This window comes from Phocoena phocoena, chromosome 2 (genome assembly GCF_963924675.1).
Source record: "Phocoena phocoena chromosome 2, mPhoPho1.1, whole genome shotgun sequence".
NCBI classification, from domain to species: domain Eukaryota; kingdom Metazoa; phylum Chordata; class Mammalia; order Artiodactyla; family Phocoenidae; genus Phocoena; species Phocoena phocoena.
This window is the reverse complement of record NC_089220.1, coordinates 47434731-47458172: the sequence shown is the minus strand read 5'-3', so window position 1 is coordinate 47458172 and position 23442 is coordinate 47434731. Positions and strand designations below refer to the sequence as shown.

General features: G+C 34.3%; 1 protein-coding gene and 1 non-coding gene across 2 annotated transcripts in view; one reads left to right on the top strand and one right to left on the bottom strand.

The window, feature by feature from the left end:
- STYX (serine/threonine/tyrosine interacting protein) overlaps positions 1–18543 on the top strand; it is a 28312-nt gene extending 9769 nt beyond the window's left edge. Inside the window, exons 4-11 of the mRNA XM_065872170.1 lie at positions 1129–1226; positions 4268–4328; positions 4742–4778; positions 5208–5247; positions 5340–5390; positions 7734–7806; positions 15778–15871; positions 18360–18543. Of these exons, the coding sequence (XP_065728242.1) occupies positions 1129–1226; positions 4268–4328; positions 4742–4778; positions 5208–5247; positions 5340–5390; positions 7734–7806; positions 15778–15871; positions 18360–18433 (528 nt within the window). The 3' untranslated portion in view covers positions 18434–18543. The remainder of the gene's footprint in view (positions 1–1128; positions 1227–4267; positions 4329–4741; positions 4779–5207; positions 5248–5339; positions 5391–7733; positions 7807–15777; positions 15872–18359) is intronic.
- On the bottom strand, positions 17051–17123 carry TRNAG-CCC (transfer RNA glycine (anticodon CCC)). Its single transcript has one exon. It is a non-coding gene; the product is annotated as a tRNA-Gly (tRNA).
- Positions 18544–23442: the final 4899 nt, after the last annotated feature.

Below are 23442 nucleotides of genomic sequence, written 5' to 3'. Positions count from 1 at the left end.
GCTGAGAGTCCGCCTGCCGATACAGGGGACACAGGTTCGTGCCCCGGTCTGGGAAGATCCCACATGCCGTGGAGCGGCTGGGCCCGTGAGCCATGGCCGTTGAGCCTGCAAGTCCAGAGCCTGTGCTCCGCAACGGGAGAGGCCACAACAGTGAGAGGCCCGCATACAGCAAAAAAAAAAAAAGTCACCTGTAAATTTCACTGAAACCTATAGTCACTTGCAAATACAAATTATTTGATAGTTCTTAGAGTTGTCATGTTAAATTGTTTTAAATGTAGAGCCCAAAGGCACCACAGAATATAATATACTTTGGAGTTGCCAGTTTTAACTTTAGAAGAATTTTTAAACCTTAAAAGATTAATTAGATTTTGTGAATTTTATAACTTAATTCTGGCTTACAGTAGAAAAAGTGTACTGGGAGAGGCAGGGAGTAGTCTAGAGATCAGTGATGTTGAACAACTGCTTATGTCATAGTAGTCCTCTCTAAAAAATAAAAATTGTAGTCAATATATGTAACTGCCATTTACTGAAAACCCTTGCTGTGTGTCCCAGGCAGTATGCCAAACATATTTTCTTATATAATTCTCACAACCACTCAAGTGAATAGGTAGGGTTTTCCTTATTTTCGTGTGAGAAAATTGAGCCACGGTGCTCAGATCATTAGCAGAGCTAGGATCTAGAGCTTGGGCTCTCATGACTCCAAAGCCCATGCTTTTAACCACTATATAGTATTATAAATAAATAATAAAGAGTATATAACTGTAAATTATAAATAAGTAATAAAGTATATTACACAGGATACAAAGGTCAAAGTGTACAATAAGGTATATAATGAAGGTATAGTATTGTTTCCCAAATAAATTATCTTTAAGGTCATATCAAGCTCTGAAATTATAGATATAAAATAATCCTGTTAGCCTTTTGAGGACATGTAGTCCTTGAATCATTGAAATATTTTGCTGATCACTTCAGGTATGTTATTATGAAATTAGCTTTGATCCCCTGTACTTAAAGCTCAGATGTGGCTACATTAGTTCTAAAGTTGAGTCCTGTATATTTTCAAATATCTGTTTTACAATAAGATGATGTTTTGTATTTTAAACTATTTCTCTCCCTTTTTTTTTATAGCTACCTATACTACAGAAACATGGAATAACTCATATAATATGTATAAGACAAAATATTGAAGCAAACTTTATTAAACCCAACTTTCAACAATTATTTAGGTAAGAATTGTTGCTATAATTTATAAAAATGTTAAGGGTAGCAAACATGTTTTTATTTCAAGTTGATTTTATTATATCGGATTTTTCTCCTGTATATATATGTTTTATAAAGATGGGTCATACAGTACATCATTTAAAGAATAAACTTCCTTTAAAATATTTTTTAAAAGTAATTCATGCACAGGATGTGGAATTCTAAATGTTCAAAAACATGTATACTGAAAAGTAGGTTTCCCTATTCCTGTCCCCTAGATACTCAATTCTCCTCCCTGCAGGTATCCGTTGTTTTTGAGTACGTTTCCAGAGCTATGTTACATATATAAACATATTCTTACAGATCAAGTTAGCCTTTTTTAAAAATTATGTATTTTGGAGATGGCTTCATATTATTTCTTAGCTGCATTCTTCTTTTTTTTTCCCCCCACACTGCACAGCTTGCGGGATCTCAGTTCCCCGACCAGTGAAAGCCCAGAATCCTAACCACAAGGCTACCAGGGAACTCCCGCATTATTCTTTTTAAGTTGCACAGTAATCCGTTGTATTACTGTACTAAAATTTATTCAACCCATCTCCTCTTGTTGGACATTTAGATTGTTTCCAGACTTTTGCTAATGTAGTGAGTATCCCTGTATATATCATTTAATTCATATGTGAATGCATCAATAGGATAAATTTGTAGAGGTGGAATTGCTGGATTAAAGAACGTGAGCATTTAAATTTTAATAGATGTTACAAATTGCCCTCCAGTGAGTTGTATCAGTTTACATTCCCACTGTGAAGTAAATGAGAGGTACTCTTTCCTTGGTATCTCTCTACAACAAAATTATAAAACATTAAAAATTTTTCCCAATCTCCTAGAGTAAAAAAGGTGTCTTGTTGTAGTTTTAATTTGCCTTTCTCATTTATCTTAAAATGATGAGGTTGAGCATCTGATGGTTTTTAATGTTCTTTGTTTTAGCTTCATTTAAAAAAATAAAGCATATATTACACATGATACAAAGGCCAAAGGGTCAAAAAGATATATAAGGAAAATGTCTCTTTGCTCCCCTAAACCCAGCTACCTAGTCTATCTCTAGCTAGGAGGCAGCTGCTATTAACTCTTTTTTTTTGATATCATTCTAGAAATATTTGTATAAAAGCATATATGTTAAAACTGTTTTAATGTTCTGCTTTATTGTTTGTAAAAATGAAAGCAACCTGAATGTCCATCAGTATAAGAGACTATAAAATATACTGTGTGAATACACAGTAGAATACTGTAACCATGAAAAAGAATGAAGTATTTCTATGTGTGCTGATATGGACTAATCTTCAAGATTTATTAAATGAAAACAGCAAGATGCAGACCCATGTGTTTAAAAATATATGCAGTACATTAGGCATATATTCTTGTATGTGCATAGAAAATTTCTGGACTGACAGACTAGAAACTTGATAGTAGTTACTTCTGAGAAGGGAAATTTAGGGTCTGGGATGGTAGAGAGACATTAGGTTTCATTGCAGATGTCTTTATACCGTTAGAATTTTTTATTGTGTGTACACATTTTTCAGTTAATAAAAACTAGTTTTAGGGACTTCCCTGGTGGCGCAGTGGTTGAGAGTCCACCTGCCGATGCAGGGGACATGGGTTCTTGCCCTGGTCTGGGAGGATCCCACATGCCGCGGAGCGGCTGGGCCCGTGAGCCATGGCTGCTGAGCCTGCACGTCTGGAGCCTGTGTTCCACAACGGGAGAGGCCACAACAGTGAGAGACCCGCGTACCGCAAAAAAAAACAAACAAAAAAACTAGTTTTAAAAAGGGACTATCTGTAATCTAAAATAAAATAGATTTAACTTTTTCTAATTGCAGAAGAAATACTTGTTCTTTATAGATATGTTGGAAAATACAGAATGACACCAAGAAAAATATTTTAAAAGTTATCCATAAATACACAACCCAGAGGAACATAACTTTAACATTTTGGTATATTTCCTTCTAAACTTTTTCTGCTGTATATGTGTATTATGTATACACACATATAGACTTGTGTATATTAAAGAAAATGAAAATGTTATATTTTAAAATGCCATACTACATAGCTTTCTAATTTGTATAGAATTTTTGTTTTTAGTGCCAAAATGTCCTGGATACAGCTTCTGTGTGATAAGCTCTGAATTTATTGAAGTTGCTGCCACCAAAATGATCATTAAAGCAATATTGACTTTAAATTTTATAACTTAATTACTTAACTAAGTTGTGTTAATAAACAGGTGGTGTTGGATAGGTTAGAAATGGAAGTTTTTATTTTTTATTTTTGGCCGTACCACGCGGCTTGCGGGATCTTAGTTTCCTAACCAGGGTTCAAACCCAGGGTCCCAGCAGTGAAAGCACCAAGTCCTAACCACTGAACCGCCAGGGAATTTCCAGAAATAGAAGATTTTCACAAATTAAGGCTAGTATATCAAAATGACTTATTTTAAATGTTTTTGAAGGTGTAAAATTCCAGGACAGGTGGTCTTTTGTTGCTTGTTGCTCTACTGAAGGTTAGTTCAAACAATGAATGTTTGACTCACGGCTCTGTCAGACTGCTGCCTTCTGTTTTGGTTAGTTTCTTCTCTCTCAGACTTTGATCTTCCTCTGAATTGTCCTCTCTAGGGTTGTGAGGAAAGGTGGCAGGGCCATCCAGAGAAAAGTCTTTTAGTCCTAGGGAAGTTGGTAGAAATAGAAGAATAACAATAAGGAAAACAGGCAATTCTTGTCTTTATTTTCCAGGTCCACTCTGATCTAGAGGAAGGTTTCTTCCTACTTGTGATTTTTCTATTTTAAGCAGATAGATTTTTTTAAATAATAAGATATCAGAGAAATGTTAACGTGTTACTTAAGGCTTTAAATGCTATCTATGCCTTCAAGCAGTATAAAGTCTATGGCTCGGTTCTTGGGAATACGGTATTTTGAAAGTTGTTTTGCATTATTTTCATGGTTGCCAAGAAATTTTCATATTTTTTATATATGAAGAGAGTTTTATCTGAAAATGTGCTTATCACAAAATATTCTATTTTCAGATATTTAGTCTTGGATATTGCAGATAATCCAGTTGAAAATATAATACGTTTTTTCCCCATGGTAGGTATCAATATTTTAATATTATTTAAAATTTATTTATGATTTGACCTGCTTAATTGTGGTTCTAAAACTTAATGAAACATGATTTTCTCCTATACTACTTTTACTTTGTTATGTCTGAAAATTGTGGGATTATATTTTTTAAAATATTTATTATTTTTAAAACCTTTTTATGATCTCCAAATATTTGAGAAATCACACTTCAGATTTCTTAAATTCAAACTAATATTTAAACTTGTAATAGTTGTATTTGCAGCATTTTGGAGATTTTTGACATAAAGTAATTTTTATTCATATAAATAATCAGGAAATTACTTTCAGTATATTTTGTTTCACTGTATGTATGTATGTATGTATTTTATGCTTATGTTACTCCACATGTTTTATTATAACACATTGTCTTTTGCCTTCAGACTAAAGAATTTATTGATGGGAGCTTACAAAGTGGAGGTAAATAATATTCCTTTACTTAGCTTACATTTATTTTTAGGAGATTATTTATGATAGTTAATTTTTTAGTTAGTATTTGTCTTAATTACAACTTTCATATTCTGCATTTATGTATAATAGACTTCCCAAATCTGTATTTTCCTAACTTCTTGTTTCATTTGGATAGGCTTTCTTAAATATCTCTATAGAACTATTTTTCATGTTCTGGGTCAGCTTTAAATCTCTTTAACCTAAAAGTCTACTGTAATCTCCACACAGTTAATATAAATAAATTCAAGGATTTGAAAATTAATAAGTATCCAAGTTGTATGTATAAAATACATAAAATGTTTAAGAAAAGATTTATTGTAGTATGATACATAGTTTCAATATATTTTAGCTGCTGAATCAGGTATCTTTCTATCAGAATAACTATTTCTTGTTTTTCAGGAAAAGTTCTTGTCCATGGGAATGCAGGGATCTCCAGGAGGTATGAAGTTAGAGATAATCTTTCTTTCTTTTGCATTTAATTAATGAGTTGTGTTTTCTGTTTTTTTCTAAAAATTTTTTCCCCCTCTTCAGTGCTGCCTTTGTTATTGCATACATTATGGAAACATTTGGAATGAAGTACAGGTAAGAAAGTACTCTGAAACTCAGCCACAATTTAGATTCTCATTAAAATAAAGCTTAATGGAGACGGTTTAGGAGATTTAAGTTAATAATCTCCTGATTTTGTCATCTAGTCATGTTTGATTAGGCAGGCCCTTTTATCCCATGGTTAAGTCTCTTAATCCTTGTAGCTTGTCTACCTTGTATAGATCCACTTAGGCTAATGTTTGTTATTTTATGGAGCTAGTGCTAACTCTTGTTATTTTAACCAAAGATAATTATAGTTGGAATAACCCATGGAAAACTGCTTGCTTACTACTAGGGAATTGGTTAATCTGAGTTTAAAAACTCTTAGACAAAGATGTAATTGCTTCTTTGTTTAAGATTATTATGTTTTCCTTTAACAGTAGTTGGATGAAAAATTACCTAAGAATTGTTTTAGTGTCTGTTCACAACTCATTGTTTGTCTCATCCAAAATCATCTGTTCCAAGCATATTGCATAGACAAAAGAGAGAGAGAGAGAGAGAGAGAGAGAGAGAGAGAGACAGGCTGATGAACTTTTCACCCTAAAACAAACCAAGAAAACTGGCCAATGTACAGTATTTTCTTTCTTAGTGTGTCTTGTACAAGTTAGAAATCTGTTGTAATCATTGATACCTCCTTCTCTTTCACTCCCCATGTCCAAAACTGATCCTTTACCAAATCCTGTCTGTTTTTTGTCTGAAAATATTCCTTGAATCTGGCTCTTTCTCTTTATCATTATTTAATTTCCCTAATCCAAGCTCTAGTCATGTTTTCTTTGGACTCTTCCAGTAGTCACCTTCTTAGTGGTCTCATGTTTTCTTTCCTTCTCTAGTCTGTTCTGTTCTCCACACCACAGTGAGAATGATTTTCTCAAAAGATAAATCTGATCATATGTTACCTTACCCTAAAAAGCTTTCAAAGGTTTCTGATCCTTAATAATTCTTAACATGGCCAATGAAACTTCACATGACATGCCCCTATCGATCTCTCCATTCTAATGCTGTGTTCCCCATTAACCCTCTCCATTTGAGCTACGTTCATCATTGGATCCACATGTCTCACATACAGTAGACATTCAGATGCTTTAGTGGTTTATTTTTTGCCAAGTTATCTTTAATTAATTAATTAATTTATTTATTTTTGGCTGCGTTGGGTCTTTGTTGCTGCACGTGGGCTTTCTCTAGTTGGGGCGAGCGGGGGCTACTCTTCGTTGCAGTGCGTGGGCTTCTCATTGCGGTGGCTTCTCTTGTTGCGGAGCACGGACTCTAGGTGCGTGGGCTTCAGTAGTTGTGGCTTGCGGGCTCTAGAGCGCAGGCTCAGTAGTTGTGGTGCATGAACTTAGTTGTTCCACAGCATGTGGGATCTTCCCGGACCAGGGATGGAACCCGTGTCCCCTGCATTGGCAGACAGATTTTTTTTTTTTTTTTGCGGTATGCGGGCCTCTCACTGTTGTGGCCTCTCCCGTTGCGGAGCACAGGCTCCGGACGCGCAGACTCAGCGGCCATGGCTCACGGGCCTAGCCGCTCCGCGGCATGTGGGATCTTCCCAGACCGGGGCACGAACCCGTGTCCCCTGCATCGGCAGGCGGACTCTCAACCACTGCGCCACCAGGGAAACCCTACAGGCAGATTCTTAACCACTGTGCCACCAGGGAAGTCCCAAATGCTTTAGTTTATTTGGTATTTTTTATCTAAAAATTATAATGGAAAAGTTTGCTTAAAAGTGTTAATTGTTAAATATTATTTGAATACAAGTGCTTTTATTTAACTGAAAATGATTAATGCCTGGTAGATTTTGTTTTATATATTCTCTTTATTATTTGGTGATGTATCAGTAATAATATTAATAGTGAAAATAACTTCCATTTATTGGGTTTCTGCCATGTGCCAGATACTATTCTAGGCACTTTTATCTCAACAACACACGGAAGTCCCTATACTTCTCATTTATTAACCAGTAATAGTATCTGAGCATGAACTGTGTGACAGTTGCTGTACACGATGTGTTATACTTATTATCTTCCATCTTTACAGTAGTGCTTCAAGATAGGAATTATTATAATGCCTAATTTACAGTTGAGAAAAATAAAGCTTAGAGAAGCTGAGAAGTGTCCCCTTCTAGGACACACAGCTGGGAAGCAAACGAATTGTGATACTTAGTCTGCCCATGCTTTCAGTTTTTCCACTACAATTCACTACTTCTCTGTAGTACAAGCTGTATGATTATGATTTTCTATTTTAGGTAAATTGTTAGGTAAGTTCATATTTTAGATAAATTCTGGAAAAATTGAGATTAATTCATGAAATAATATTATCGCTTTAGTTTTCTTTTTTTGTTTTCAGAGATGCATTTGCTTACGTTCAAGAAAGAAGATTTTGTATTAATCCTAATGCTGGATTTGTCCATCAGCTTCAGGTGACTTCTCTCTTCTTCCTCTTTAAGGCAGTCAGAAAGTAGGATAGTTAAAATCTTATGTTCATGTAATTTAGTTGTAGTATTTACTTTGTAAATACTTAAAAATTGCCATAACCTGATTAATTTGATTCTTTGTTCAAGTTTACATCTGTATTTAAAATTATCAATATTTTCTTAAAAGCTACCGTTAACAAGAAAAAAAGAGTTAAAGGCACATTTTTCAACCTAAAGTAAAATAATTGATGTTAGAAATGTCTTCAATTACTTCTTTATTTTAATCACACATACAGAGCATAAGAGTTTTGATTCTAAATGTATTATGTATAGCAGCTTTTTCTGTTTTATATGCTTTATCTTTTCCATATTCTTTCACATTTTGATGATGCCTAGAAGATGCACTAAAAAGACAGTAAAGTAAACTTGTGAATTTATCTGATTAATTTATTTGATTTTTTTCCAAGAAGGAAAATCATAGGTTGAAGAATGTGCTCTGGCTGATTCTATCCAGTTATGCAGGAATAAATCTTACATTGAGACATCAAGAGCACTACAAAATGGGTTGTCTCAGTTACCAAACTTTAAATTTTACTTCCTTTTTATTTTTAATTCACTTTTAGTTTTTACTTCATTTAAAAGAGAAAAAAATACGGTTAAAAAAATAAAAATTCAATAATGCCTAAGAAGAATACTTGAAAAGTAAGTCTCCTTAATAGTATATCTTGAAGATCACATATAGCTCTACCTGCATAATATTTTTATGTGTATATGTACATAGATGTATGTATGTATTGCAGTTTTATATGATCAATTGCTTATACATGGACCTTTAGATTGTTTCCAGCCTTTCATGATTTTAAACAACATTGGAAAGAATATCCTGGTAGGTACATCTTTGTTTACATGTGTGAATGTACCTGTATGATAACTGATCAGAGTAGAATTGCTGGGGGCATTTGAAATTTAATGTTGCCATATTGCCTCTAAAAAGGCTTAAGGAAACAAGGGGTACCTGTTTACCCATACCTAATCAATACCAATAGTGAAAGTGTTTTATGAAACTTCTTGATCATTGTTATGGTGGTAAAAGTGGCAACTCCTTCTGATTTGCCTATTTTTCTATCAGGTTGTTGGTCTTTTTCTCATTGGCTTGTAAGGACTCTGTATATTAAGAAAATCTGTCTTTATCCAACTGATTTGAAATGCCATTTTTATTATATACCAAATTCTGATCTATACTTGAGTCTGTTTCTGACCTTGTATTTTGTTCCATTGATCTGCTTATTGCCGCACTTGTATCAAACAATTTTAAATACTATAATATTATGTAAGTAATTTATATAACTTATATCAAGTAATTTAATCAAGATCCCCTCATTAATGTTTTTTCTGGAATTTTCCTGGTATGTTCTTAACACTTATTTTTTGGTGTGAACTTTACTGGAAAGAGTCCTGTAGTTGTTTTTAATAACATTATCTCTACATTCACAGTTAAGAAGGAATTGACACCTTTAAATTTTTCTCAGTATGTTCCTCTCTAAGAGTATGTTCCATTTATTCAAGTCAATTTCTATGTCTTTTAGTGTTTTAAAGTTTTCTTTATATAGAATATATGCATTTCTTATGAAATTTATTCCTATTTTCTTTTATTCCCATTATAAATAAAATGTTTTTTTCCTTCAGTATGTTTTCTAATTACTTACTTATATATAGGAAAGCTGTTGATTTTTATTGTTTTCAGTTGGCATTAAACTCTAAACAATTCTGAAAAATTTTCTAATTGTCTTAGGTTTTCATCTCCAAATCATAATAATTTTGCAACTTTTCTAATTTTTTTTTCTTTCTCATTGGATGGTCATTGTATCAGAACCATGATAAGTAATAGTGGTATAGTACTTGTACTTTATTCTTGATTTCAGTGTCAGTGCTTCTAGTATTGCACTGTGTGTGTGTGTGAGTGTGTGTGTGTGTGTGTGTGTGTGTGTGTGTGTGTATTCATCTGTGCCGATGTACAGAGTTTTTACCAGGAATAGATGTTGAGTTTTAGCTTAAAAAAATTTTTTTTAATGGAATGACTGTAGTTTTACTCCTTTAAGCCATTAATATGGTGAGTTGAATTATTGGATCACATTATGCTAGATTTCTTAATTTTGAATCATCATTTTGGTTCACAAATGGATCTCACTTGGTTATGGTACACTATGTTCCATGAATGTTTTGCTAGATTCTATTTGTCAGTATTTTTTTTAAGATTTTGGAATTAGTTGAATAAGTGATATTGGTTTGTAATTTTCTTCTGTACTACCCTCTTCTGGTTTGGGTGTTTATCACATGATTCTTATTTTTAAAATGGAAACTTGCTTTCTCTTTATGTGCTCTAGAACAATGTAAATTAGATTGGAGTTATGGGCTTCTTGGTGTTCTGATATATGGTACTTGTGAAATCATTGGACCTTGATTTTTTAATTTAATTCAGTTATTCATTATTTCATTCATTTGTGTATTTTGAGGGTGGACCAATTCTTGGACAGCTTTTCTTCATTTGGTAGGTTAAGTCTGATTTTCATATACTCCTCAGGTCACTTTGGATGGTTTCATAATCTCCTATATAATCATTCATTTCATAGGATTTGAGATAAAATTGAGGAAAATATTTTTCCATTCTTTTTTCAATTTTGTGTATCTGTGCTTTCTTTTTTCCTTGATCTGGTTAGTTTATATAACTTCTTTGTATTTGAATTTCTCCTTGCTTTCTGCTTTCCTTAGGTTTTTGTTGTTCGTGCTGCTGCTGCTGTTATTCTTTAGTGAATTTCCTGAGTTGAAAGCTTAGTTTTTCATTCTTTCAAGAATTCAAGACTATGAATTATCCTCTTAGAATTGCTTTAGCCATATTCTACATATCGTACATAGATTCTGCTATGCAATATTTTTATTATTGTTATAGCTTGATATTCTGTGATTTCACTTTTGATTTTATTTTTTACTTAACATTTGTTTGAGAGGTTTTTTTAAAAAAAAAACTATATAGGTGACAAGGTTTATTTTCTATTTTTGTTCATTTCTAATACTATTTACTTCTTGAATTTTTTAATGTTTTCTTCATGGCCTAATATACAGTTGTTATTACGACTGTCTCCTGGGCACTTGAAAAGAAGATGTATTCTCTGTTTTCAGGGCATAAAGTTCAATATACAGTCGTCCCTCAGTATCGTGGGAGATTGGTTTCAGGACACCCACCCCCCACCCCCACTGCCCCGTGAATTCCAAATCTTATATAAAATGGCACAGTACAGTCAGTCCTCTGTATCTGTGGGTTCTGCATCCGTGCATAGAGGGCTGATAGTATTTGTTTGATTCGTCTGTCTTGGGCTGAGAGGTGAATTGAAACTCCTTTACTTTATTATATTTCTGTTTATTTTTTCTTTAGTTCTTCTAGTGTCTTTGCCAATTTTGGTACTGTGTTATTTGGTAGATAAAATTCAAGTTAGATCTTCATTGTAGTTATATATTCATTATTCCTCCATTCAATTATTTTACTTTGAAATTAACCTTGTGTAATATTGTTTGTATTTGCCTTGTGAGTTTCTGCATTACTTTTCTTTCCACCTTTCTAAATCACTTTGTTTTAGATGCATTTCCTATATATGGTCTATGGCTGGATTTTGCTATTTGATTTGTTATCAGTATTTTTCTTTAATAGGTGAATTTATCCCACTTTCTTGCACTAAAAATGATACATACTTTTGTCTGTCATTTTATTTCATGTCACGCTTTCTCTTTTAAATGCATCTTTTTAAAACTTTTCACTATAGTTTATGAATTTTTTGTATGTTTGTATTCTTTTGATAATTTTTAAGTTTATTGTTTTTAGTTCTAATGGGCACAATTGTAACTTTATAGTATATACATATGTTTCTTGAGTTATCACTTTTAAATAACTATCAGTTGATTTCCACTATAAAAGATAAAAATTTATATACCTCTACTTGTTTCCTCCTTCCCCTCCACTACCTGTTTTGTTATTAGTCTTAGTTCTTCTAGGAGTTACCTCTTATACCTTTAAAAATATTTAAATATTATACCTCTTGTTACTTAGCAATATAAGATCATCTACTTAAACTACCTCCTGTTATATGTCCTGCCACCTCCTTTTTTTAAAAAAAAGATTATACTTTTTCTACATTGTTACAGATTATAATATTTATATTCTATCCTATAACCACATTTTCTAGTTGTTCATCCTTAGTTCTACATTTAAATAGGATTCTACCTTCTTTATTCAACTACTGGAGTTTGTCTTTGAGCATTATTTTCAAGAAGAGTTCTTGGAAACTATATTCCCTAAGTCCTGGCATTTTGGAAAATATTATTCTGTTGCTCTTATGTTTGAATGACAATTGGCTAGATAAAAATTTTTTGTTTAATACTTTTTCCCTTATGGGTTTGTACACAGACCTGACATTGAATATTGCTCCAGAGAAGGCTGAGGGGAGCCTAATTTAAAATTTTTCCCCCTTAAAAGACTTGATTGGGAGGAGGAGGTGTTGTCTGGATGAACATAGGATGCTTTGTCAAGGTATATCTTGTTGATTGTTCTATATTAACTTCTCAGTCTTAGTATGCCCTTAGGACTTACAGATTGACACCTTCCCTTATTTCAGAAAGTTTTCTTCTACTATGTATTTGGCTTCTGTTTTTGTTGTTCTGTTTCATTTGCCTGTTTTTTTCTCCCAGAGACATATTTTATTTTGGTTCCCTTTTTCTTCCATATCTTCCATTTTCTCTGTAATTATTTTCAACTTTGTTCTTTTCTCTTGGCTTGATTTTTCTCAAGCTTTTCCTCCCTTTCCCATATGACATTGTTTCATCAGATGTTTATTTGGCATTGTTCTAGGCAATGGCAATAAAGCAGAGAAAAAAATAGAAATCTCTGACCTCATGAAACCTATTCTAATGAGAGAATTAAACAGTAAACAAAGTAAAATGTAGAAGATCAGATAGTAATGGGTCACAGAGAAAAATAAGGGAGGAAGAAATAAGGCCATATAAGGAGATGCGACATGAATTGCATTTTTAAACGGTGATCGGAAAAGGCCTTATTGCAAAAATGATATTTGAGCAGAGACCTGGAGAAATTAGGAGAACAAGCTGTGCTGATATTGGGGGGAAGGCATTCTAGGTAGCAGGAATATACGAGCAAGTGCCTTGAAATGGGAGTAAGCATAGTATTTTCGAGAAGTGCAAGAAGGTCAGTGTGGCTGCAACAGAGTAAGCAAATAATGGTAGGAGATTAAAGCTGGGAGGTAAGGGGCCACATGACAGGTGTTTGTAGGCCATTATAAGTAAGGCCTTTGGCTTTTATTTTAAGTGAAGGAACAACTTCAGATTGCCTGCTGCTGTGTTGAATATAGTATACTGTGTATATACTGTAGGGGTTTGTTGGGGTTTGGGCAGAAGCAGGTGCTTGAGTTAAGAGGCTGTTGCAGTGATGGAGTCAAGAGAGTGTTGGTTTGAATCAAAGTGGTTGCAGGGGGAGAGGTGAGAAGAGATCAGATGCTGGATTTATTTGACAGTAGAACTGACGGAATTTGCTGATGGATTGGATGTGAAGAGAGATTGGGATGAATTTAAGCCTTGTAGCCTGAACACTGGAAGAGGAACTGCTACTTGCTTGTATGGGAGAAACTGCATGAAATTTGAAGGGAGTAAAATCAAGAGTCGGTTTTGGTCATGTTAAGGTTGAGAGAGCTATTAGATAGTGGGCAGGTATACATATAAGCCTGGATTTCATGAGAAAGAACTGTATTTCTAGGGGTTATCAATATATAGATGCTATTGAAAGCTTTGAAACTGGATGAGATCACTAGAGAAGTGAGTGTGGATAGAGAAGGATTTCAAAAACAGAACCTTAATGTATTCCCAGCATGTAGAGATTGTGGAGATGGGGAATCGGCAGAGGAGGCTGAAAAGAGTGGCCAGTGAGTTAGGAAGAAAATCAGAATGGTCTGGTGTTTGGGAAGTCAAGTGAAGAAGGTGCTAGAAGAGTGGGGAATGACCCTCTGTTTCAAAGGTTGATAACAGGTTAAATAAGATAAGGGCTGAGAATTGACATTAGATTAGGAACATAATTGCTCAGAGTTGAAAGGAAAATGGGAAGAGAGGAATGTGAACAGCAAGAATAGATAATTCCAGGAATTAACGCTTAGAAGGGGAAAACAGAAATGAAACAGTAGTTGGAGGGGAAACTAGGATTAAGAGGGGCGTTCTGTTTGTTTTCTGAAATGGTAGGAAATGGCATAGTCATCTCTTTTATTGTCCTATTTCTTCCATGAATCCTTTTATCTCTTCTTTGAACTCATTTCAGAAATGCCGTATTCTCATTGATTTCATGGAGAATTGTAATTTTGACCTGCTGCATGGTGTAGTTTTCATGCAGTGTTCTTTATATATAGACTTTTGGTTATAATGTTGCTTTTCTTTCCCTTGCAAACATCTTTACATAAGACATACATTGGTTCCTTTTTGATATTGGTCATCTTTGAACTGGAGACATTCTTCTTAGATAAGCTATTTGCCCAACAATAAGGTTGTGGGAAAGGGACCAGGGGAGTGGTGGGGAAAGGTAGGCAGTTTAAATTTTCCCAGTTGTCTTGGAAGACTTTCTCACCAACACTTTTCTCCAGTGGTGACTCTACTTAGTGAGTGGGAAAAAAAAGAGCCCCTTTTGTCACAGGTTCTTCTTGTTTAGATTGATAAACAGTGCATGCACATTAGAATCACCTGTGGAACGTTACCCATACCAGTTAAATGAGAATCTCTGGGGGGAGAGGAGAGGAGTTGACTATATACCTACAGGTTTTAAGGCTCCTCAGGTGATTCTCAGGTATAGCCAGGTTTGAGAATCAATAGTTTAGCCTTTACTTTCAGCTGACCAAGATCAGCAGATGCTTGGCAACATGCAACCCAGTTTCTCCTCCACGTCGCTTGCGTCTTGCAGAAATGCCAGGTGTGGGTGTTCTCATTTTCCTTAATATGCCCTTCCTCCTCCCACAGCCCATGCACACTTCCTGGCTGTATCATACTAGGCAAGGGCTTGTTAGTTTGTCAGCTGTACCCACTCTGTCTGATATCCGCAGTCAGGCGTCTTTTGTGCATAGCTTAGTCTGGTTCCATTTTTTTTTAATGTTATTGTGAAATATAATACACATATATAAAAATGCATAAAGTGCGAATAAACATCCATGTAACTGCCATCCAGGTAAAGAAATTGAACATTTGCCAGAATCCCAAAAGCCCTCTTGAGGCCTCTTTCTAATCATAATTCTCTTTCTGCCATCATAAAGGTAGCCAGTATCCTGACTTATTTGATAATTAATTCCTTACTTTTCTCTTCATTCTTCTCATATTCAGGGTTATGGATTTTTCCTAGCTTCTTCGAATAAGGAGTTCTCTATTTCTTGTTTTCAGAAAGGGGAGAGGGATAGGAATGCCTTTATTACTCCATCTTTAACTGGAAGTAGAGGACTATTGATTTTAAGGAATTAGAACCAAATATATACTTGAATCAATTAAATGCCATATATTAATCTGATTTTTTAAAATATTTTATTTCTTTTTATTCTTATAATCATTCTATGAGATTGCCAGTTTGGGTTTTGGGGTTATGTATGTGTTTTAACAGATGAAGTCAGAGATCATATAGCTTATGCCTGGTGGCAGAGAATACATACTGACTGGCAGTTCAATGTACAGTGCCTTAGTGCAAGCTATTTGCTTGACTTGATTTATAGTCTCATCAATAAACATGAAATTATAGGAATTTTAAGCCTTTCTGTTACAGCAATATGGCACCAGAGTTTTCAGTATAAACTAAGAATACCAATAATGTATGTATTCAACACTTTTAAAATTTTGTTTTGTTTTGGGTATCTAAGAATTTAAATGTATATTCAAGTTAATTAAAATCTTTTCTAGGAATATGAAGCCATCTACCTAGCGAAATTAACAATACAGATGATGTCGCCACTTCAGATAGAAAGGTCGTTATCTGTTCATTCTGGCACCACAGGTAAGGATTTTTTCATTTTGGAGAAATTTGGGAAGAAAGATGATGGTAGTGAAGAATAGAAGAGAAGAAGCATCTTTTGCTCATTAACAAGTTACACTGAACAATTTAAATTGTTTAGAAAATTTTTGGATGGACTATTGAATTAAAATAAGATAATTTCAAATTTTAAATTTATAATTAAATATGTATTATATTGAGCTTCTGTGTGTACACTACTAGTTAATTAGAACGTGTTGGTTGGAAGATCAGATTTCTACTTTGTTGAGTTTTAAATCTTTAAGCAGTATAACTGTGTTGTAAAGATTAAAATAATAAGAGGGGTCTGGAGATGAGGCCCTAAATACACTTTAGGTGATCTTATTAAAAATGAAAGGTGGTTAGTAAGTAAAAGCAGGGTGACTAAATGTAAGCTACCTCAGTTTTTCTCTTGCCGTAAGTATTTGAATCCTTTCTCCTTTCCCTATTGCAGTGTCCCCTCCCCCATTTTAAAAGTTAATGATCCAGACATGCTCTCAGAATCCTAACTTTTGCCATCCTCTCCAAGACCTTGGTACCCTTTTTTGTCTCCTTTCTTTTTATTAGAGCGTTCGTGGAATTTTTTTAGTTTATGGTTTTTCTCTCCCAGAGTTCCTTTCAGTCTTATTTGAACCTACAACCTTGTAAGTTAGGAGAAACAGGTTACATACCTGGTTAGTGTTGGACCTGGAAATTTAACACTGGCTGCTCCACAAGTCCAGCACTATATTGCACTTCCTTAGTGATAATACCATATACCCATCCTTCAGGCTCAACTTCCCAGTTGTCATTGACTCTTTGCAACTTCTATCTAATCATTTTCCAAAATGGGATGGTCTGTTTCCTCAGTACCTAGAATTCCCTTCCTTTTTTATAGTACCCTTAATTTCAGTCAAGTTCAGGTCCATATTGGCCTCCTGTTCCGACTCTTGTTATTTAGTCTGTTCTGTACATTGTGGCCAGACTTACTTTCATGAAAGATAGTTCTAATAGTGATATTCTTCCTGTATAAAAGTCTTCATTGGCATAATTTTTTTTCATATTTATTTATTTATTTGGTTGCCCCAGGTTGTAGTTGCAGCAGGTGGGCTCCTTAGTTGTGGCTCGCGGGCTCCTTAGTTGTGGCATGCGAGCTCTTAGTTACGGCATGCATGTGGGATCTAGTTCCCTGACCAGGGATCGAACCTGGGCCCCCTGCATTGGGAGTGCGGAGTCTTAACCACTGGACCACCAGGGAAGTCCCCACTGGCATAATTTCTACTGAAGAAAACACATCATAGGTAGTAATTAAAGGCCCTTTTGATCTTTATTTGTATCTCTCACTGTACCTCTATATATGTCCAGAAAATGGGACTACTAATGGTTGCCTGTGCGTGTCTTCTGTTCTCCACCTAGAAAGCATCACCTTCAGTCTCTCTCTCCATAAAAACTTGGTTCAGATGTCATCACCTCAAGAAAACATGATGATTCACTTACTGTTCCTCTAATCTCTAGTTCAAAACTGCCATAGAGCTTTATCTGTACCTCCTCACTTTCTGCCTTGTATTAGTTACCTATGTCTCTTACCTCCCTTCCTAGAATGCGGGTGCAACACTGCATCTGAAACTGTTACAACCGCTGTATTTAGACTTATGGCTAGCATATTTTCTTCTCTATTCTATCAATACTATATTTCTATCCTTAATTTTAATCTTACAGTGAAACATTAGTTTTCTGTTGGAATCCACCCTCTGTATTAATATTATTACCATGATTTAGCACAACCTTTAGGGCATAAGTTTAAGGTCATGCGATTGTTAGGCAGATAACACAGCAAACCCTCTACCAGTTCAGTTGTTCCCTAAAGTTTTCCTCCATTGAGACTCAAATTTCTTGATTATAACTGTTGGGCATATGGGGATAGCTCTGATTCTGTGTGGGAAATTTCTGTACTAGCAGACTCTGATGTGAAGAGTAGATAAAAGAAAATCTCTTATCTGCTACATGCTTCCTTTCTCCCAACTCTAGACTTGTTGGTAATAAAATCATAGTTTCAGTGGAAAAAATATTTTTGGCAGCATCTGTGGAAGCAAAAGGATAATTACATCTACAAAATAAAATTGTACAGATGTACAGTGTCCTAAGTCACATGTTTATGGAGCCTAAAAAACAAATTCAGTAACCAAACAATTGTGAACCGTTATCCCTTTAAAATTTCTATTTTCAAACTTTTAAAAATTAATGTTCATTATATAAAATACCTTAATACTTAATTCTTAAGAGGGAAAATGTTATGAAGATATAAAGTTCTTTGGGTTGTTTACAACAAAAGAATTTACAACAGTTTACTAAAAATTCAGTCATAGAATTTTCATAGTCATATATATGGTAACACTTCATGAAAAATGAAGCTTTTGCTAGTTGTAACATTCTAATGAATGAATTTATTTATTTAAGTTCCCATTATATGTTATGTTCACTCAATAACTTTTAGGCAGTTTGAAGAGAACACATGAAGAAGAAGATGATTTTGGAAACATGCAAGTGGCGACTGCACAGAATGGCTGACTGAAGAGCAACAGTATAGAGGATGTGAATTTCTATTTGGGAAGGAGAAAATACTACAGACAGTAATAATGTAAAATGGTAAAAACACAAGTAGTTTCTTTTCACTTATATGTTGCTTCCAGACGTGTTTCTCTGCAACTTGTTGAGCAACATTTTAAGATGTCGGACTTCTGCAATAGATGGCACTGATGGTTTTATTCCTTTTTTTTTTTTTTAATTCTTTACAGTTTTATTATAAACAAAGAATTTTGGACTTGCAAAGAGGTATTATTGCAATAATGCACTTTTCATACTTGAAATTTATTTGTATGATATAAAGTTGTTACTTTAAACAAAATGCAAGTTAGGGGGGACTTGTTTATAAAATCTGGGTAATTTATAACAAAAGAATTTCCTAAAGTTTGCTAAAAATTCATTTTGTTTTACATATTACATTTTAAAAATAATTTTACAGTTCAATTTTATGATGGAGCCTCTTACAGAAACATTAACAAATGCAGGAATCTGCCACATTTCTTTTTAATATAATTCAATAGCTTAATTATCTTTTAGTTTTTTTAAACTTCTTGATCCCATCTTAATAATCTTTAAATCATGACATTAGCCATCTGTCCTTACTTTAACATGATCCAAGTATTGCTTCTTTTCCTACTACCTTCCTAATTTTATCCTATAGAAAAAAAAGTTTAATGAACAAAGGAAAATGTTTTGCTTTGTAATACCAGATGCTCAAAAACAAGGAGAGTTTTAAACTCAAGTGACTTTCCTTTAGCATTCTTAAAAGCCAAATGTTGTGTTTGTTCTTTTGAGTTGTGTAGCCTGTTTTTTCTTTGTCCAAAATGGTTCTAAATAGAATATAATAAACCAGTGTAGCACTATTTTTTTCCTAAACAGAGCCCAAAAAAGAAAAGTGCCTTGCCTCATTAGAAAATATAAAAAATAAATCCTCACGTCCTCTAAATTAGTATGTAGAACAGTGAAAAGTTTTGAACGTTTTTCTGTAATTTTTTTTAAACCATAAATTAGTTCAAACTGAAAGTCTTAAGGCTTGAAGAAACCTTAGTAAATTATTTGGAATATGGAGCATTTACTCCATTTTTATGTTGTCTTAATGATTCTGTGAGATTGTTCTGGCTCAGAGAAATGCTTTTCTTTGAGGATGCATTTATTGGGGAAAAGTGATTGTGGGAGACTTCAGTGTATTATACATTAGTGTTGTAATCAGTTCTTGGCATTGCATTAATCCAAATTTCCCCCATAATTTGCATTAGCAAAGTCACTTTAGGGATCCTAGGTTCTCCATGTTTTTATTTATACATATAAAAATTGTTCTAAGAAAAACATTTTTGCTATTTTAAGTATGATGTTGGGGAGGAGAGGAGTGTTTTTAACTTTTTATAGTTGGTGATTTAGGGTAGCACAAACAAAACTCCTTTGTATCTCACTTTTCTCAGTCCTCTCTTGAGGTGCTTTACTGATGGGACTTGTAACGTAGCAAGTTACCTACTTCGCTTTCCTCCCTAACGTGTAATAATACAGTAAAAGCTTTTTTATCCAGCAGAGCAGGAGAGTGGCAGTGAATCAAAACTGCTTTGTTAATTAAGCGTTAATTCTGCTGCCCCAGGTGGTATTCCTCTTCTTATTTCCCTTCCCTTCCTTATTTTACCACCCGAAAATAACAGCATTATTGTCAATCCCATTGTAGTCTTGTATTCTGTTGTGTGAGTAGGTCATTGGGTGTGGTGGTCTAGTATAGTCAAGATTTGCATTGAGTGTTCAGAAATTCCAGCAACTTTCCTGTATATAGATCATTATTGGTTAGGTCAGCAAAGATCTCTTTTGCAAACTAATAATCTGTGATGCTTCATTCCACAAAAACGGCTTAAAAGAATCTTCGTAATAGTCCATTTAGGTTTTAAAAATGAGGCAGTTAAGATTTTCTAAATTAATTTCTTAAATACACATATCCTCTCTAGTAGTCTGGCCAAGAGTACAGGTTTGGTTATTAATTTACAGTTGGTAATTTTCCACTTTTTCTAACCACTGAAATTTTTATGTTGGCACTAAAGTGCCTGCCCAGCACTGTATATTAAAGACTCTCACAAACACTAGAAAAAAGGACTGTCATCTTCTTGAGTACAAATTAATATGGACAAAAAGTTTATTCTTTCTATAAGAATACTGCAAGTTTGTTTTATCTTGGTTTCATTCTTCCACCCAGTGTTCAACTAGTTCTTCTGGTAGCTCTTCCTATTCTTCTGTTTGGTTCCATTTCTATAATTCCTCTGTTTCCACTGATGTTTTGTGATAGCTAACTACAGTACATTTAACCAATCACGATTTATTTTCTAGAATATTTGAGTAATGTATGAGTGACCCAGCACCCAATTTTAAACATTAAATATTCACCTGGGTACAGAATTTAAAATGATATTGCATCAAAACATAGGAGAACTGCTTTATTTTCCATTTTGAAAGTATGAAACTTCAATATTGAAAATATTCAAACTGGAATGGCAGTATTCTTACCTTGTAATTTCAGTCCATTGGTTCCCGTTAATTTCTTATCAGATGTTTAAACAGCAGTTACCTTTGTTTATTTGTATCTACTCTGTGGTGGAAGTATTAAACCATGATACCCTTTGCTACCAACTCTCAACCACCTAACTTTCAGAGCAGACTATTTGTTTTGGGAGGATTTTGTGCTTCATCTGAGTTTAGAAGTAATGTCAGAAAATGTTAAGCATGTCCTTTTAAAGAAAATATAAGGTTTATAATTGTCTTATTACCATGGTAATTTAAATGAATTAGAAGTATTTAACTGCAATCTTGAATTATAAAGTTGGGATGCATATATAGAGATATATATCAAAATCTCAACTTGATGTAAAGTAAATGAGCAGTTACCTGGCAGACTTTTTTTTTCAGATAACTGTTTAATCCATAATTCCATAAAAAACTTAGCTTCACTTCAATATTTATTTTGTCCATTCATCAGTGCTCCAATAGGTAAATGATAGGAAATAGCTGAAAATTACTAAAAGATTTTATTTTTTTTTATTGATTAGAAAAATAAGTTCCTAGGGTCTTTGAATGCTGGATTTTTTTTTTGTCTTATCCATCCATGGCAGCTAAAAAAAAAAAAAAAAATCACTCAAAATATTCAGGTTTACATGCTAGCTCTCTCTCATAGGGAGTTGCCATACCTCACAGTTCAAAGTGTATTTTGTAGATCAGTAACATTATACTGACATGTAATTGCAATTTACTATGCAGCAAAAATAATTCACAAAGAAAAATAACCTACAGTGTCTATTTACCTTTGTATAGACAATTGCTTAAGTTACTCTGCTTTTAACATCTGTACTTGGATCAAATGCTTATGTATGTATAGGAATGTCACAGTGCAAGATGCTGCTAGCTCAGGCACAAAGTATTAAAATTATTTTGTGAAGATTGATGGTTGTATTAAAACTGGTGTGCCATTATACCTCAAAAAGATTGAAAAGCTCGTTTATACTGCTTATGCCTCAGAACCTCTTTACTTAGATTGTTGTCTTCTAGGTAAAAGTAACCCAATTTTAGTCCCACACAGATTAAGAAGGATGAATGAACATTGGATATTGAGAAGCACTTAAGAGTATTTTCTAAAACATTGTGATCACACATAAAAATTATGGTCAGTACAGGGAAGGCCCAAGTTTCAGCTCAAGTATATATTTTTTGGGGGAGGTGGTACGCGGGCCTCTCACTCTTGTGGCCTCTCCCGTTACGGAGCACAGGCTCCGGACGCGCAAGCTTAGCGCCCATGGCTCACGGGCCTAGCCGCTCCGTGGCATGTGGGATCTTCCCGGACCGGGGCACGAACCCGTGTCCCCTGCATCGGCAGGCGGACTCTCAACCACTGTGCCACCAGGGAAGCCCCAGCTCAAGTATATTTTAAACAATTAGTTGAACAAGTTTGGAGTTGAAAGTGAGGAAATTTGTGAATGAAGGAAAGGGTAAGGCCACATCCATAGAACAGCTTCCAGCTCATTAAAAAAAATACTTTTTGCTTTCAGTTTTCCCCTTGTTAGCCTACCTACATAACATTCTTCATCAAATCTAAGACATCATCATTAGCATCTCTACACCATCTTTTTGATCCTACTAAAAGGCAAAAAATATTGCTGAATAAACTAAGACAAGCCACTGATCATAAAATGCATCCACATTTCCAAATGTTACATGTAAAAAAGAAAAAAAAGTGCTTGAGAGTCAGTGAAATACAAATATATAAAATACATGGAGCAAAATAAAAATCACAATTGCCACTTCGTTATACCTTTTCAAAAGTAAACAATGCTCAAAAGTGTATATATTGAAATGTTCTATGCAGTTTTTTTCATACTCAGTTTTACCCACAAAATGGCTTAGAAAAATCAAATTTCTCTGGTTAACTAAAGCTAAATACAGATCATCAGTTTCCTCAATGACACAATTTTTATGTATTACACCTTACCTACAACTCTATTTCCTGTATGGGGGGGGATTTAAGATAAGACCTTAAGAACACTATTTAAAGGGATTTATTGAAATAGCCACCTTATAGTTTTACTTCAAATTGTTCAGTGGTAAGAAATGAAATAAAGTATTTAATTTTGCCTTCTATTAGGGTTTTTTTTGGTGCTGTTTTTTTCCTGGCCATGCAGCACAGCATGCGGGATCTTAGTTCCCCAACCAGGGATCGAACACCATGCCCCCTGCAGTGGGAGCGCAGAATCTTAACCACTGGACCACCAGGGAAGTCCCTATTAGGTTTATTTGTTAACAGAGGTTTTAAATTACCAGACTGTACCTAGTAAAGCTGGTGTTATCAAGGTTATCGGACTCCTAAAAAAGCAAAACTTAGCTTTGTTGCTTTCACTAGGGACAGATCAATTCATCTGCCTATATCATTAGCAGGTGAGTAGTACACCCTCTGATGGTGAAGAATTTCTGTTGTTTTAGAAAGCCGACTTTAGCTTTAC